The 14420-nt window shown below is 45.6% G+C and overlaps 5 protein-coding genes across 5 annotated transcripts; 3 read left to right on the forward strand and 2 right to left on the reverse strand.

Moving 5' to 3' along the window:
- Window positions 1-423: 423 nt before the first annotated feature.
- On the reverse strand, window positions 424-720 carry N7537_008241 (uncharacterized protein; the record flags this gene model as incomplete). Its single annotated transcript, XM_056899296.1, has 1 exon — window positions 424-720. One exon carries the CDS (start codon window positions 718-720, stop codon window positions 424-426), a length of 297 nt encoding a protein of 98 aa, XP_056751372.1.
- A 313-nt stretch (window positions 721-1033) lies between these two features.
- On the reverse strand, window positions 1034-1822 carry N7537_008242 (L-threonylcarbamoyladenylate synthase; the record flags this gene model as incomplete). The annotated part of the gene is made up of 1 exon (XM_056899297.1): window positions 1034-1822. The coding sequence occupies one exon, from the start codon at window positions 1820-1822 to the stop codon at window positions 1034-1036; it is 789 nt and encodes a 262-aa protein (XP_056751373.1).
- A 416-nt stretch (window positions 1823-2238) lies between these two features.
- On the forward strand, window positions 2239-5584 carry N7537_008243 (MFS transporter; the record flags this gene model as incomplete). Its single annotated transcript, XM_056899298.1, has 8 exons — window positions 2239-2643; window positions 2707-2973; window positions 3034-3053; window positions 3104-3432; window positions 3493-3534; window positions 3594-3789; window positions 3845-4115; window positions 4733-5584. 8 exons carry the CDS (start codon window positions 2239-2241, stop codon window positions 5582-5584), a joined length of 2382 nt encoding a protein of 793 aa, XP_056751374.1.
- Window positions 5585-7184: 1600 nt separating this feature from the next.
- Window positions 7185-10592, forward strand: N7537_008244 (uncharacterized protein; the record flags this gene model as incomplete). Its single annotated transcript, XM_056899299.1, has 5 exons — window positions 7185-7516; window positions 7622-7762; window positions 7835-8321; window positions 8368-9502; window positions 10459-10592. The coding sequence occupies 5 exons, from the start codon at window positions 7185-7187 to the stop codon at window positions 10590-10592; spliced, it is 2229 nt and encodes a 742-aa protein (XP_056751375.1).
- Window positions 10593-11616: 1024 nt separating this feature from the next.
- Window positions 11617-12057, forward strand: N7537_008245 (uncharacterized protein; the record flags this gene model as incomplete). Its single annotated transcript, XM_056899300.1, has 1 exon — window positions 11617-12057. The coding sequence occupies one exon, from the start codon at window positions 11617-11619 to the stop codon at window positions 12055-12057; it is 441 nt and encodes a 146-aa protein (XP_056751376.1).
- Between the last annotated feature and the right edge of the window lie 2363 nt (window positions 12058-14420).

Here is a 14420-nt window from a genome sequence, read left to right on the forward strand (position 1 = left end):
AACAGACCATTCTACCTCAGTCTTACAGACCCACAGCTGACGGACCCTTTCTAACTCAGCATTCTTCCTACTCCTACATCCAACCAGACCTGCAAATCCTAGATGTAGGCTGCGTGCGGGCCAGGGAGTATGACAATCGATTTTGTCAAACACGTACCTCGCGGGCTTGTAACAGGCGTAGAGTACGTTCCCGGATAAACCTTTCGACATTGTCCATGCACCTCAGGTCATACAGCATATCGCCAATCCGGTTCGTGCATTCCGGGGGATGTGGCGCGTGGCCAAGCAAGGCAGAATCGTAGCAGTGCGCGAGTCTGCTTCACTAACCTGGTATCCCGAATCGGAGAGCATTACTGCATGGCATGAGGTTAGGGAACGAATGCGGCGAGAAAAAGGCGGCAATCCTCACCCTGGAAGATTTAGTCACATTTGGGCAAAGGAGGCGGGGTTTTCTGGGGAGAGTATCAAGAAAAGTGCTGGTTCATGGTGTTTTAGCAGTCCTAATGAACGGAAGTACTGGAGTGGCTCGATGGAAAAGAGAGCTCGGTCGTCTGGATTTGCGGTTACGGCAGTTGGAGGAGGCTTTGCGGCTCCAGAGAGCTTGAAGAAAATCGCGATAGGGTGGAAGGATTGGAAATAAATGCCACTGACTTGGTGGGTGTCCGCCTTGTTTATAGGGGATGGTTCAGTAGCCTGCCAAGCGCTGTGCATATCTCCCATGGTGCGGAGTCTGTACACGATGCCAACTACTGTATTTCAAATATTAGAGCAATATAAATCACGCCACAAGTCACTTATGCTCGCCGAGCATTGCACCCCACCTGAGCACTTGGAGGGAGAACATCAGGAAATAGTCATCTCCCTCCAAAGGGATCTCTCACAACTCGAATATTAGCCTATTAGTAAAAACGCCCATTTATGACAAGCTTCCCTATGTATATCGGAGACCCTTTTAAAAAGAGGCTTTTGATTCTGAAAGCCCGAGTAATTGAAGAAAACAACTCGCGATTCAGAAAGTTGCTATTGTCCCAAACTAATTGACTGGAGTTTTCAAACTGCTATCGTATGTCTCCTCGGCCATGCTCTCCGGATCTTGTTTAAGGCCGCCAGCCGCCTCATCAAACAGGCGTGGAAACCATCTCAAGATCCTGTCTCTGCAAACTTCGTACCCGGCTCCCATACGCAGGACCTGCATGTTTTCAACATCGAGATTGACGCCACCGCGGCCGTACAGATGCCACTTCTGCAGGCCGTAATCAACAATCAAATCGACACATGCAAGCACGGTGGGCTCAACATCTTCAATCCGAAATCGTTGCCCTTGTCCAGTAAGATTTGCGGAAGTTCCGAACATCAACATGCCCTGTGGGTCGACATCGCAGAGCCGACCGAGCTCTCGCAAGAAAGGTCCTTCTGGAATGGCGATGCTGACCGTGTCTCCATTTGTGACCTGAGAGAGTGTGGCCTTATCTAGCGCCGCCAAACGCGGGTGAAGGTGCTTTGAATCGAACTTGGCGATGATTCCGATTATCATTCCCATGTCCTCGGTCAACACACGCGTTAATTCGAACTTTGACTCCGGCAACAAATGGATCTCTCGATGTTGCTGATACGTTCCAATGATACCGATGTTATGGCTCTCTCGACGACCTTTGGCAGCAAATATTCTTTGAATCCCGGCCTGAGAAGTGGCTATAAGTGCATAGCCTACATCTGTTGGGGCGATGATGACTCCACCCGACTTGAGAATCTGGTAAGCTTGTTGAGTGTCATGAGGCACATTTGGCACATTTCCTGGCTCTGGAATTGTATGGGGAGGCATGAGGTTGGTAATTTTGTCTGAAAGACTGGAATAAGTTGCACTTGAACCATTCGAAATCCGTTTTTATTGGGATTCCAAGGGGTTCGCAAGGAGGAGGTACAAATAGTCAGTTTTGCTGGGGGTATCGTGACGTAAGCCTAGCGCTTTAACTAAGATCTAAACTATGGACCCGGAGTCTCGGTTCCATAGGCTCAAAGTTTATTTTCGGAATTCCGGGACTATGAGCCTCACTGGACCACAATGTTGATCGGAGTTCCGAAATCTTAATGAAGAATGGACAATAAAAAGCCCATTAGACTTGAAATGTTCATCAGCTATTCATTTTTTTCCCCTCTCTTAACCACTCTGGTACACTTGAAAAGGATTCTTGCAACCTGCTCCTAGCTCATCGTACCTCTTGCCAAAGGTTTGCCACGATGAATGCTCTAATCCGCGAGAGTTTGTTTGGACGCCTCTTGAATTTTTTAACCAGTAACAATGCCTTGCCATATCCTGATCTTGAGATACCTAAACTCGAACCTAAACTCGAGATGGTGTCGAATTCAGCTACGTCGACCACTTCGGTGACGCCCGAGCCCGGGCGTGAATTTATCGTTGAATTCTCAGGTGACGATGACCCGGACATGCCAAGGAACTGGTCACGGTTATCGAAGACGCTCGTCATGTTGGATGTAATGTTCCTGAATTTCAGCTTCTATGCCGCTTCGGCAATTTTCACACCAAGTATTCCCGGTATCGAGGATCAATTCGGCGCCACGACTGCTGAAGGAACTCTTGGACTATCACTATTTGTCATTGCCTATGGCATTGGACCTTTGTTTGTACGTACACACCAACCTCAAATAAGACCTACTTTGGCTAATAATCTGAGTTACGTTTCCTAGTTGTCTCCACTATCAAATCTCCCAGCTATCGGCCGTACACCGGTGTACGTCTTGGGTTCTCTCGTCTTCTGTCTGCTAAACATCGGAACGGCTCTTGGAAAGAATATTGAGACTATCCTCACGCTACGTTTTTTCGGTGGTTTCTTTGGAAGCGCCCCAATAAGTGTTGGAGGAGCAACTCTGATGGAAGTATACGGGCCGGGCGAAGTGCCGTACGCGATTGCTTTATATGCAGTAAGCGGGGTTTGTGGGCCGATTTTAGGACCGGTATGTCCTGCGTTCTACCATTAAGCATGAATTATAAAGTCAACTAATCTCAGCTCTCAGATATTCGGGACTCTAGTGATGTTCGTACCTTCCCAGCTCTATGCCCTTGTGATATTGCTAACTCATATAGCGATCGTTGGCACACTTGGACAGCAAGTTTATGGCTTCTTGCTGGAATTACCGCATTCACAACGTTGTTCATCTTTTTTTTATTACCGGAGACGCTGTCTTCCAACATTCTTCTTCGTCGAGCGCAGCGCCTTCGTGCACGAACAAGAAATCCTTTATACCGAACCCAATCTGAAATGGCACCAACGACGAGCTTTGGCGCCATGCTCTTTGAGCAGGCAGTAAACGATCTTAAAATATCCTGCATGGATCCGGTGATTATTTTCGTGAACATACACACCATGCTGATATATGGCATTCTCTATCTATGGTTTGAATTCTTTCCGTTTGGTAAGACGATCCCTTTCTAATTTAGCAACTTGGATCCACCGGCTTACAACCCTTTTATAGTTTTTGGAGGAGTATATCATTTCAGTCCTGTACAACAAGCTCGTGGGTTTCTCCTGATATTAAACCTAGGGGTCTGGTTAGGCTTATATGTTCTTTGACAGTTGCATTTTTCGGTATCCTCGCCGGCGCAGTCATATCCGTTGTGGCATACGTACTCTGGCTCCGATTCTCCTACCAGCCTCGCGTATCTAGGCTAGAATCCAGTGTCGAGCCCGAAGCGAGACTAGTCCCAGGACAAATCGGTGCAATTTGCATTCCAATCTGTTTGTTCATATTTGCATGGACATCACGACCAGAGTATGCTTGATCAAACGTTACTAATGGATAATTGCGCGTACTGATGTATCTTTAGTGTACACTGGGTTGTTCCAGTAATCGGCACCGCTTTTTTTGCGCCAGGTTTCTACCTCACGTTTCAGTCTATTCTCAATTATCTTGGAGAATCTTATCCGAGACACGTTGCAAGTGTGTTCGCCGGCAATACCTTTTTTAGGAGCTCATTTGGAGGTGCATTACCTTTGGCTGCCCCTCGGATGCTGCAGTCTCTTGGAATTGGCTGGGCATCCAGTACATTGGGATTCATTTCCGTCGCTATGCTTCCGCTTCCCTTCATTCTGGAAAGGGTAGGTTAAAACATATCTCGCGGTTCCATTTATTATCAGCTAATTAATTAATTAGTATGGGAAGACACTACGCTCATGGAGCAAGTTTGCAAATTAGGGCTCAAGGCTCAGGCGCCTAGTCTCAGCGCCAGATTGCACAGAGATTCTAGCAATTTTCAGATTGTGATGCCGAGAAGGACGGATGTCACGTATGAGGGGCAGTGGAGGATTTCGTGTAAGATACGACAATATACGTAAAGCAGTGGTTCTGGAATTAAAAAAGGGTCTATTATCAGGAAAGGATTCTTTACACCTTACCTTAATACAGATTAGCGTGGTCTCGGGTACGGCCCGAGAAACAGAAGGCGAGCAAGTGGAGGCACACAACACGTGGGGGTTTGGCCAGTAGCCGACTTGATTGGTGTACTGTAGGTGAATGTTTTTTTTATTTTTACTTTTTCTTTTCTTCCTTCAGAGGACTTCGGAAATATTATTTACTGTGCCCTATCACGGCTGTAATAAGTGCGCGGTTGGCCACGATAATCGACAACCTTCGAGCGGCAAAATGGGCGGGATTACCGCCCTCTCCAAACAGCTGTCTGATTCTCTGATTAACTAAAATCTGATCATCTTCAAAGCCAGTCACTACTTTAATCTTCCATTATAACACTCAGTTTGCCCCTCCAAATCTCTACCGAGAGACATCTCCAAATGGCAGCCCTCCCAACGCCCTAGCGGGCTACGCAAACATGTTCGGCGTTGGCACTGTATATGCCGCAAGCACATTCCAAGAACAATTACCACGATTGTTGGAGATTTCGCAACAACCCAGCTATGCACCTTTCGCGGTAGCGTGCCTGGGCCTGTCCGTCGGCGTCGCTATCTGTGGCTCCATGCTATACCGAACCGATGCCAGTGTTGTTACAGCCCGCGGTACAAGTCTTTGGGGGATAGCACTCATCTGCGCCGGCCTTTCTCTGAGATATGGAAGCTTTATTGGTATACTACTGAGCTTCTTCTTTGGTGGTATTGGCATTGGCTTGACATATCTCGCTGTGGTCATTCTCGTGGGGCAGGCTTTTCCCAACCACGCTCTCGCTAGAAGTGCAATCGGGCCTTTGGGATTTTCTTCTGGTGCGTCGGTGTGTCTTTACCTCGGATTGGCTCTTGATTTCGACACTTTGAGCGCTGTAGACCTTGGACGACTGGTCGCTCTTGGTGGAGTTGGCTGTGTCTCTATTGGTGCTAGCACTGGGTTTTTGATGACCACAACCGACAAGACTCGATACCCTACGGGTGAAAAGTCACAATCAATGCAAGGAAAGACCTTCTTTTCTGTTCTGCTCTTTTTAAATACCTTGCCAGGGATGAAACTTTCCGGTACACTGCTCCCAATCGTGTCATTTCACGCGCAAGGTTCCTCTGAATTTTCTCCCCTTCAGCTTGATTGCCCTTACGGCTGGCGGTTTTCTTGCCCCAACCCTCAATAATCTGCTCGGCCCTGAACGCACTTTTGTGTTTCTGTTTTGTTTGCGAGGTTGCCTTCTTGTCTTCGTCTCATTGTTCAACGAGCCTGCTTTGGTTTTTCTGGCTTTTTTGGTCGTCTTGTTCTCACACGGTGCTGGGTTTAGCATTATTCCTGGTTTGATCAAAGCCAAGAGTAATGTGGCTGCACACTTCCCTCATAATTATAGTCAAGTACTCATCTCTTGGAGCCTTGCGGGCGCGGCTGGGTATCTCATCAATGTCTTTAGTCTCGTGATGCCTGAGGCAAGAGTCATGGTCGACTTCTCTATTGGCTTTGTGACTCTTCTGGTTGGTCTCTTGCTTTGCTTTGTCTCATCTTCATGAGATTTGATCTCAGCAAAAGGATGGAATTGCATTCGCTCTACAAATCCGCGTTCCCACTGACACTGACCTTACTACTCGCTTGCTCCATTACTTCAAAAGTGTTATCATCTAAAGCATTGATAAGAGTATTCCATTCCCTTGATCTGGAATTCAATTTTCCGTCAATCTGCCCAATTTCTTCCGAGCCAGAGTTGGATCACGGACTAGCCAATAACAGCAACCTTGTCGCTCGGTCTAAACAATTGCATCTTGACAGGGCATGGAACAGTGACTTACCGCTAGGCCACATTTCTTTGGCTTTGGATGTAATCCTGGGTCGATTTGCAATTCTGGTGTTGTAAACACTGAGTATCGATTCGACGCCTTGACCCTTGGGTATTTCAACCTGCCTTCGATTGTATGTTGTTCTCTTCAATCAATCAATATTTTTATCCTGGGTTGATTCCGCTTGGTCTTATTCGTCCCGAATGCATGATATTCCACACATAATTAGCTAGCCCTGGTAGAAACTTCCTCAGGGAACTGAGTCAAAGATTCCAGGAACAAGGTGATTCTCAGGGCCAGAGTGTACGTTCCCGTATCCGGTTGAGTCAACATTGAACGGTTAACAGAAAGGCGACGACGTCTCCCTAAACTCAACATCACCTTCTCAACGCGGCCTTAGTTTCTCTCGACAACGAAGCAGAATTGACATCTCAGCTGTCCCTTCAATCAGTGGAAGCTGAATAAAAGGATGGCTTTCAAGGGGCCTCGGATTTGGGCAGCCGCACTCGCAATTATGTTTCAACATTTACCATTGCCAATACCAGACCAGTTGATACCAAACAAAGCATGCCAGCGACAAGACAAACCGAGAACTTTATAGATACCCCCTAATATCCTCGCTCCTTTGCTATATTACTCATGACATGAGTCTTCTACTCAGGAAATCTGCCTGTGCTAAACTAGAATGAACTAGACTAGGGCCCCAAGAGGAATAAACGAATGCGATGATGGGATACATTGTTTTTGGATCGTTGCACGGCCAGACACAGCCCCCAAACCAAACCCAACCCCGCTCCCCCTCTAGGCTAATTTCGGGAGAAAAATCGCCCAAAATAGCATCGGCGCTAACTGGGACACATGCGCCGAGACACGTGTGCCTATCAGGAACAAAAACTCCCCCTTCCCTAGAATATTCTGTATATTTTCATTTGAGTTTTCCACACGCCGAAATCTTCCCCCTCGAGAACAGCCTCCATGTCTCTAATGGCAGAAAACAATTTAAAGAATTTGAGACGTTTGGCGAAGAAATACAACATCCGTTTTCGCCTTCCTTTCGAACCATTGCCCGACTGTCACGCTGACACATTCAAGAACATCAAAGAGTTAGGATGTTATCGATTCGATACATATGCTGAAAATGCCAGCATTAGATCTGCTGAAGAGCCCTGGGTTCGGCAGACCAAATCTCGGGCCGAATGGCTGGCTCATCGAGCTGCGAGGTTGTTCGAGCAAAATCGCAATGAAGCAGGCTGGCGTCTTGGACTAGAGAACGATGTATTGCGAAGGTTTGCTGTTGAAGTAGCATGGTATGCACTCTATTGACTTTCTGGGCTATGAAATTCTGCTTTCATCATCGCAATATCTCATAGCGACTTGGTCATACTCAACGCGAATTGGCTAACAAGAAACAGCCCAAGGTGTAGAGCTAGAATTTGGAAATCAGAAATTCAGGCAACAATACAAAACAACGGACATTATTCAAAGCGGCTTGAAGAACGTCAGAATTCACGGAAGCCTTGCGAGTGCTCTTACGGAAAGCATCTCTATGACTTGTAAGAAAACTTTACGCTACCTCTTGAATGACAGTCATTGATCAATCTGCTAATATCTGCTCGTTTTCCTAGCTATGAGACCGGAACGAACAATCTGTTTGAGGATCGGGCCGAAGAATTCATTCTTTATGAAGGGATCCTACGATCAGAACTGAAGAAACAAGGCCCGGACCGTGTCTACGGGCTGAAGAATACAAGCAATCTTGACTCTCTGCTCTCCAGCCTAGCACCGCCGGAACTTGCAAACGAGCCTGGCGATACTATTGCTGACGTGGTAAAACACACTCCATTCAGCTCGGATGTTGATCCTCTGCTTTTTCCTTTTTTAGTCCTTGAGGCAAAGTCCGAATCTAGCAGCAGCGGATTTGATGCCATACAAATACAGTCTGCTTTTCCAATTCGGGCCCTCCTGAAGTTGCAAGAGGATTTACAATCTAATTCCCCTATATCCGATCCCGCAATGGCTCCGCTAGTCTGGTTCCTTGCATGTCGGGGTGATGCGTGGAGGGTCTATGGGGCTTACCTAGCCCCTGGGCAAAACGAAAGCCCAACTTTCTATGTGAGTACAGCGGGTGCATAGCTTGATTGAAGGCTAACACGCAAAGGAAATATCCCTACTATGGTCTGGCTCTTTGTTACATAAAGATCAGGCTCTGCAACTTGTGCTGATTGTTGACTACATTATGGATTGGGCCCGCGATATCTACCGCCTTGATATTGTGAGGCATCTCAAATCCATTGTCACTGGAGAAATCTCAGACCAAATGAGCTTCCGAGATAGCGATATCTTTTCTACATGCGGAAGTGTCTTCAACTGGATCCCACCTCCGCGAAGTATCGCAGCCGAGGACATTGCAGAATCAAGTTTCACAGCGAACCGAGATCAATTCGAATCGAGCTTGTCAACTCATGAAGCAATGCTAAATACCCCGATTCCGAATACGGAGCTTGGATCTCTTCGCTCTGCCTTTATTTCGAATTTTCGCTTTGTTTGTCTTTACATCACATCTGATTTGGTCCCGAGTCTACTGGAAATGGTCGGAGGCAAATATAAGACCAGAGCCAACATTGAATCGGTTGCTCGACGGCTGATAAATTTTATCACACAGTTTGACGAGGTGTTGGTGATGTCGGGGAGGGATCTTGAGTTGCTTGAGATGCTCTGGACTGGAGTCAGTCATTCGAGCCCCGAGGCTTATCCAGAGGAATTCTTTGTTATCATGGAGACGAGTTGGTATTTCAGTACTTCTTGGGATATCCAGCGAGAAATTTCATGCTTGGCGATCTCCAGAACAGCTTTTGATGTGTTGAAAAAGACTGCCAACTTTAGAGTCAAACATAAAGGTATCGACAAACTTGAACGGTCTGAACGGATTTGTCACGAAAAGGCAATACGAGATTTGGTTGACTGTCTGACATCCGCATCTTCATGGCAGGTTCTGCTTGCTGCTATTTCTTGCACTCTTGTCACAATCTATCCATTCCCGTTGCGGAAAAGACATGATTTCACGCCTGCACTGGAGGCTCTCGGGTTTGGATACATTCGAGAGGCAAGAGTGCAGCCCTTTATTCAAAGAATTTTATCTCGAAAGATGTGGGCTCCGAAGAAGCATGTAACTGTCACACGTCGAGAAATGAAGGCTGCTCTGCAGAGCGGGATGACAGCTGAGGAGGTTTTCGCCTCGAAACGGGATAGACGTCCCAGACATACAGACATGTCGTTCAAGCGTATATCAGAATGTCAGAAACATATTGTGAAAGCCGAAGATCATTTGCATGAACACTGTGCTAGATGCATTCTGAGCCTTGAACGGCACAAATCACAATTTGGCCATGGATATTTGGATAGGCGGAATCTACCTGTGGTATCAGCCTACAAAACGGTCATTCTAGTCTCATTGGAAAACGATGATCCGACTAGGTCTCTTGTGCGCGCCGATATATGCGTTTTCGGATTAGGCGAACTTGATGGTATTCGAGACAACCACTCTATTGCTTCAATGATTGAAGAAATGACACTACCTAAATCCCTTATATTTCACACCATCAAATCGAACCCCGAGCATTTTCAATGCTATCCAGATGAGATTAAATGCAATTTGCCCCTGCCATATCGTTCTATTTCTGACAAAGAAAGATTGCGAATCGCGGACTGGGTTCTTGAATTGAGAGGTCATTTCCGAGCTTCTAGGCAGGGTATCCTATATTCTGAGTGGGAGCACAACCAAAGCTTTATGTTTCTTTTAAGTATCGGTCATTCGGAACACGAAGCTTCACTCATGCTAAAGCATAAGCCTTGGGGTAATTATAAAACCACGTCTGATTTGGCCAGGCTTATAGCTATGCAACATGGTACAAAGCAAACTCCATATTTACCAAGTGCTTCATTGCGGCGAACTTCAAAAATAGCAGGGGATGAGCTTGTTATTCACTTTGGTTCCTGGGATGAAGGAAGAAGGTTTCTGTGTCGACAATACCCACGACAAATTGAACATATTGCCTCGGTTAACATTGAGGACGGAAGAAAGCACACACTGGAAGATTCTGACAGTGAGCTAGAGCAAGAGTCGTTTGAAACCAGCTAGAGAGATTTGTTGATTTAACTAAATGAAATTGCTGCTCAAGGTATGCACACTTCAGAGGCCTTTGAGCAAGACCTCAGAAGCCTCTCCGCAACCAACCAACTGCTAGAAAAGACATATATGACTACGCTCGCGAGAAGGGTACCGGGACACAGAAAGACGACAGCGGCATATGCGCATTCTGTGGCTTCGGACCTCACTCTACCAAGAACTATGCATATCTGAATAATTCCCCGCCTGCCACCTAAGAGCCTATGGGTAATTTAAATAATTCATTTAGCAACGTATCGCAGTCACACTACTTAGAATTTACAAAGGAGGACCCAGAAAGTAAATATATTCTAGCCATATCAGCTCCACCGGCCACAAGCTGTGCTTTATTCCTCCTTGGTTCGTCCCATTTGATCCGTGAATTTCACCTCCGCGTCTAGCTTAGCCAACTCGCATTATAGGAACCCCATCTCCCTCCTGCAGCCACGCGTATATTGGATATACTTTGAATCGCACATTCCAAGTTAATAGGCGACCGGAAGTTAAATGGGGCCGAGATGTATAAGATAATCTTTCCTTACGATGTTCTGTAGTCAAACAACTTATACGTTCCCTAATAATCAATAAAAGCGACTAGTGCAGAAGAGCTTCACTTGCACTATCGAGAACCTTGGAGGGTTGCTATGAACGTTTGATGGAAGGAAGAGACTGGATTTGAATCCCGATGCTGCTACTGTTGAACATTTTATACTACCAGGCCGAATGTTCCCTCAGTTCCTATTGACTCAGGAAGCGCTTGGAGGTGTTTTAGGCTAGTGGCGCCCACAGGTTAGGTTTTCCTAATTAGAAGTACTACAGGCGTTTGTACGACAGGGTTCTGATCGTGGTCGTCATTTGTCGCCAATTTAACTCCATCTTCTCCAAATTTAGAAACAAAGGACGCTTAAGCCAATGGAAGATTGGGTAAAAGTGGGCCTTATAGAGTTTCAAGTAGCCGCCGTGCTAAGACTGCCGAATGTGCATGCATAAGTCGCTGTAACCGCTGACGTGTATATTAAAGGACCATTTGCTGCTAAGCTGGGAATGTGAGCGGGTCTAAGCCTCATTGGCCTGCTTGACCCCAACCGGCATGATCCCTAGGTCTGGCAAGAATGTTGATCCCTTTTACAAAACAACTTGCTAGTCGTCTTCTGAAAATAGGAACATAGGAGGCTCATCGGCGGTTAAGGAGATTTTCGAACCTATATCAAAAACCCCGCTTTCGATCATAGTGAGGCGACCATGTCTGTCTATCAACCTCCAGAGCAGCCAACGCATCCGACTGTCCTGTCCATGGAAGTGGATGATGAAGATTCTTTTGAAAGTGAATACCGACTGCGAATGGGAAATCAAGTCAAATACCTTATCATATCTCCCAAAACCTTCGACAGAGATACGCTTTCACTCCCTATACAATCCCTACCAAGTCTTCCTTGGTACGATGAATGGACAGTAGCCCATATTTCGCGAGACGAAATTAGCGGCCACTTAAGAACTTCCATCTCGAACCGACCATTAGCCGGCGTCAAGTGCCAATGGCATCACATCCTAGTTGATTGCCTAGAGTTAAAGAGAACCAAACTACTCACTGCATTGGCTTTCGAAGCAGTCGCGTATTCAATTCTACCAACCATCTTCCAAAATCTAGCAACCGTGATCGCCAAAATAGCCCGTTTCGAATAGGAGATTCCTTATATCGAACGGGAAACGAGAGTATATCAGCTGCTTAAGTGTTCTAGGCTAACAGCGCGCTTCCTCGGCCATATTCATGAAAACGGACGTATTATAGGGTTTCTATTAGAGAAAATAGAAGGACGCCCTACTTCTATCCAGAATCTGGATATATGTGAAGTAGCTTTGAGGAAACTCCACAAAATTGGATTTCTACATAGGGATGCGAACCGATATATCTTCCTTATCGTGGAAGAGGGGGTGAAACTTCTTGACTTTGAATGCTTTCAGGAAAATACTAGTCGGGATTCAATTCACAAGGAGTTGGAGAGTCTACGTGTTGAACTCACTAAGGAGTCCGGGCGTGGTGGAGGCTTCATAGTCACGGGCGATAGCAATTGAAAATGTCTTCGCATGACCCTGAATCGCTGTCAAGGAAGCTATAGGTATATGCCAAGATATCGAGTATCTTAGATGGATGGGTATAATCCAACCACATTCTGTTGTTGTTTAGCTAAGGGGAGAGAGTCAGTTTGGTCGTTCGACTCGGGTGATTCAACCGGATTCTCATCCTCGTCACCATCTCACAGCAACAATTACTTCTATAATTTACGTTATCATATTCTCTGACACATAACTTAGTACATACGACCATAGGGTGTGGAAAACAGGGCTTCCCGTCCGCTCAGCCGTACTTAAGCCACACGCCGGTGAGTTAGTAGTTGGGTGGGTGACCACCAGCGAATCCTCACTGTTGTATGTTTTTGTTTTTTCATGCTTTTTGTTTCTTTTTTGTTCTTTAGAACGTCCCTCTTGCCGCTCTACTTACTCTTCAGCCCATTTAGCCCATTCACCTGAATGCCCTAAACACCACCTGAATATCCTACACGCCCCTGAAGCGCTGACGTGTCTTTCCCCTCCCGTACTGATACTTTCTTATAGGCATGTTGTTTTGATCACAACTCTCTGGTACTAATTTCTATTACGGATTGACATATATCTTCCTAGAATTCAAAATGGCTAGGAAAGAAAAAGAAGGGCCGCCTAGGAGATTCAAACTTGCTATTGAATATAAGTTTGCTGGAGGTCACCCACCCCACTTCTAACTCAATGGCGGCTTATGTCGTGAGAGAGACGATGATGTTATCCACTACACAATATCGGACGGGTACGATGAATTACGCTTTTAGTTTAGTTTGTCCACTTGCGGTTTAGCGCTCTTTGTCCTTATGCCTGAGTCAGAAAGACTTATCAATCTAGCCTAGTTAGCTGTTAAGCTGGGTTTCAAGAATGAGGAGATCTTGACCTTATACACACAAGCTGCGGCTAGCCGATATCGAATCGTCACTGAAGAGTTTCTTAACCAGCTGCAGCCTCTAGATCAGTATCATATTAATACCGAGACTAATATAAGTGTCGCTTAGAACGTGTCCGATAGAATCAGTAACGCCTCGGCTATTCGGATACCTATAGAAGAAGTATATCTCACTACGGACCTAGAAAATCTACCTAAGAAATTTCGTTATAGTCGGCCGTCTTATAAGTGGTACCTAAGCGATCGACAGCTCTTATTTCTTATAAATATCTACTAATAAGAAATGGTTCTAAGGTTATATATAACCTCCTTTGTAATATAGCGTGATATATTTCTCTCGTTCTTCGGCGAAATCAATCTATATTCCGAGGTAACGGAAGATGACTCTGATTTCCCTAGGGATAACTACTACGACGATATGTCCGAGAGCTACGATACGTAGTCTTCGGGAAACGAAGGAAATAATATATAGTATTATAATAAGCCTTAATATAAAGCTAAATATTTGGAACATAAGACGCCTAGAGATTTTGAGCCGACTTTGAGTGAAAGCGATAATCCACTTAGCTAGCTATAAGCCTATTAGTCAAGAGCCGATTCCTAGGAAACCGGCTCTATATTAACCCTATCCGACTTCTAGGCTATAGATGATCAGTTAATATCACTTAGCCCCTTAACAATACCTTCAAACCTTATTAATAACGTACTTACGTAAACGGATGATATCCTACTCTATTCCTAGTAAACTAGGCAGTACGCGTAGCTATTAAGTAGGCCCTAAGATAACTATTTATTTTATAGAAAGGTATAGCTATGTTACGGACCTATCCGTCACCAATCAGTAGTGACCCACTAGGCACACCAATAGGCCATCGAGAGCCAACCAGCAGACCTATCAGCAGATTACGTATAAGATCACTAAGTAAGAGTATGATCCGCCCTAAAGCGGATCTACCCCGTAGAGGATTTCCGTTATATAGGTTACTCTACGTACTAGATAACTACCGCTTAATATTACGTGATTATATAGGTAGTAGAAGGGTAGTAAGTAGATTAGTAG

Source organism: Penicillium hordei, assembly GCF_028827395.1.
Source record: "Penicillium hordei strain IBT 12815 chromosome Unknown utg000004l_segment0_segment0, whole genome shotgun sequence".
In the NCBI taxonomy this organism is placed as follows: domain Eukaryota; kingdom Fungi; phylum Ascomycota; class Eurotiomycetes; order Eurotiales; family Aspergillaceae; genus Penicillium; species Penicillium hordei.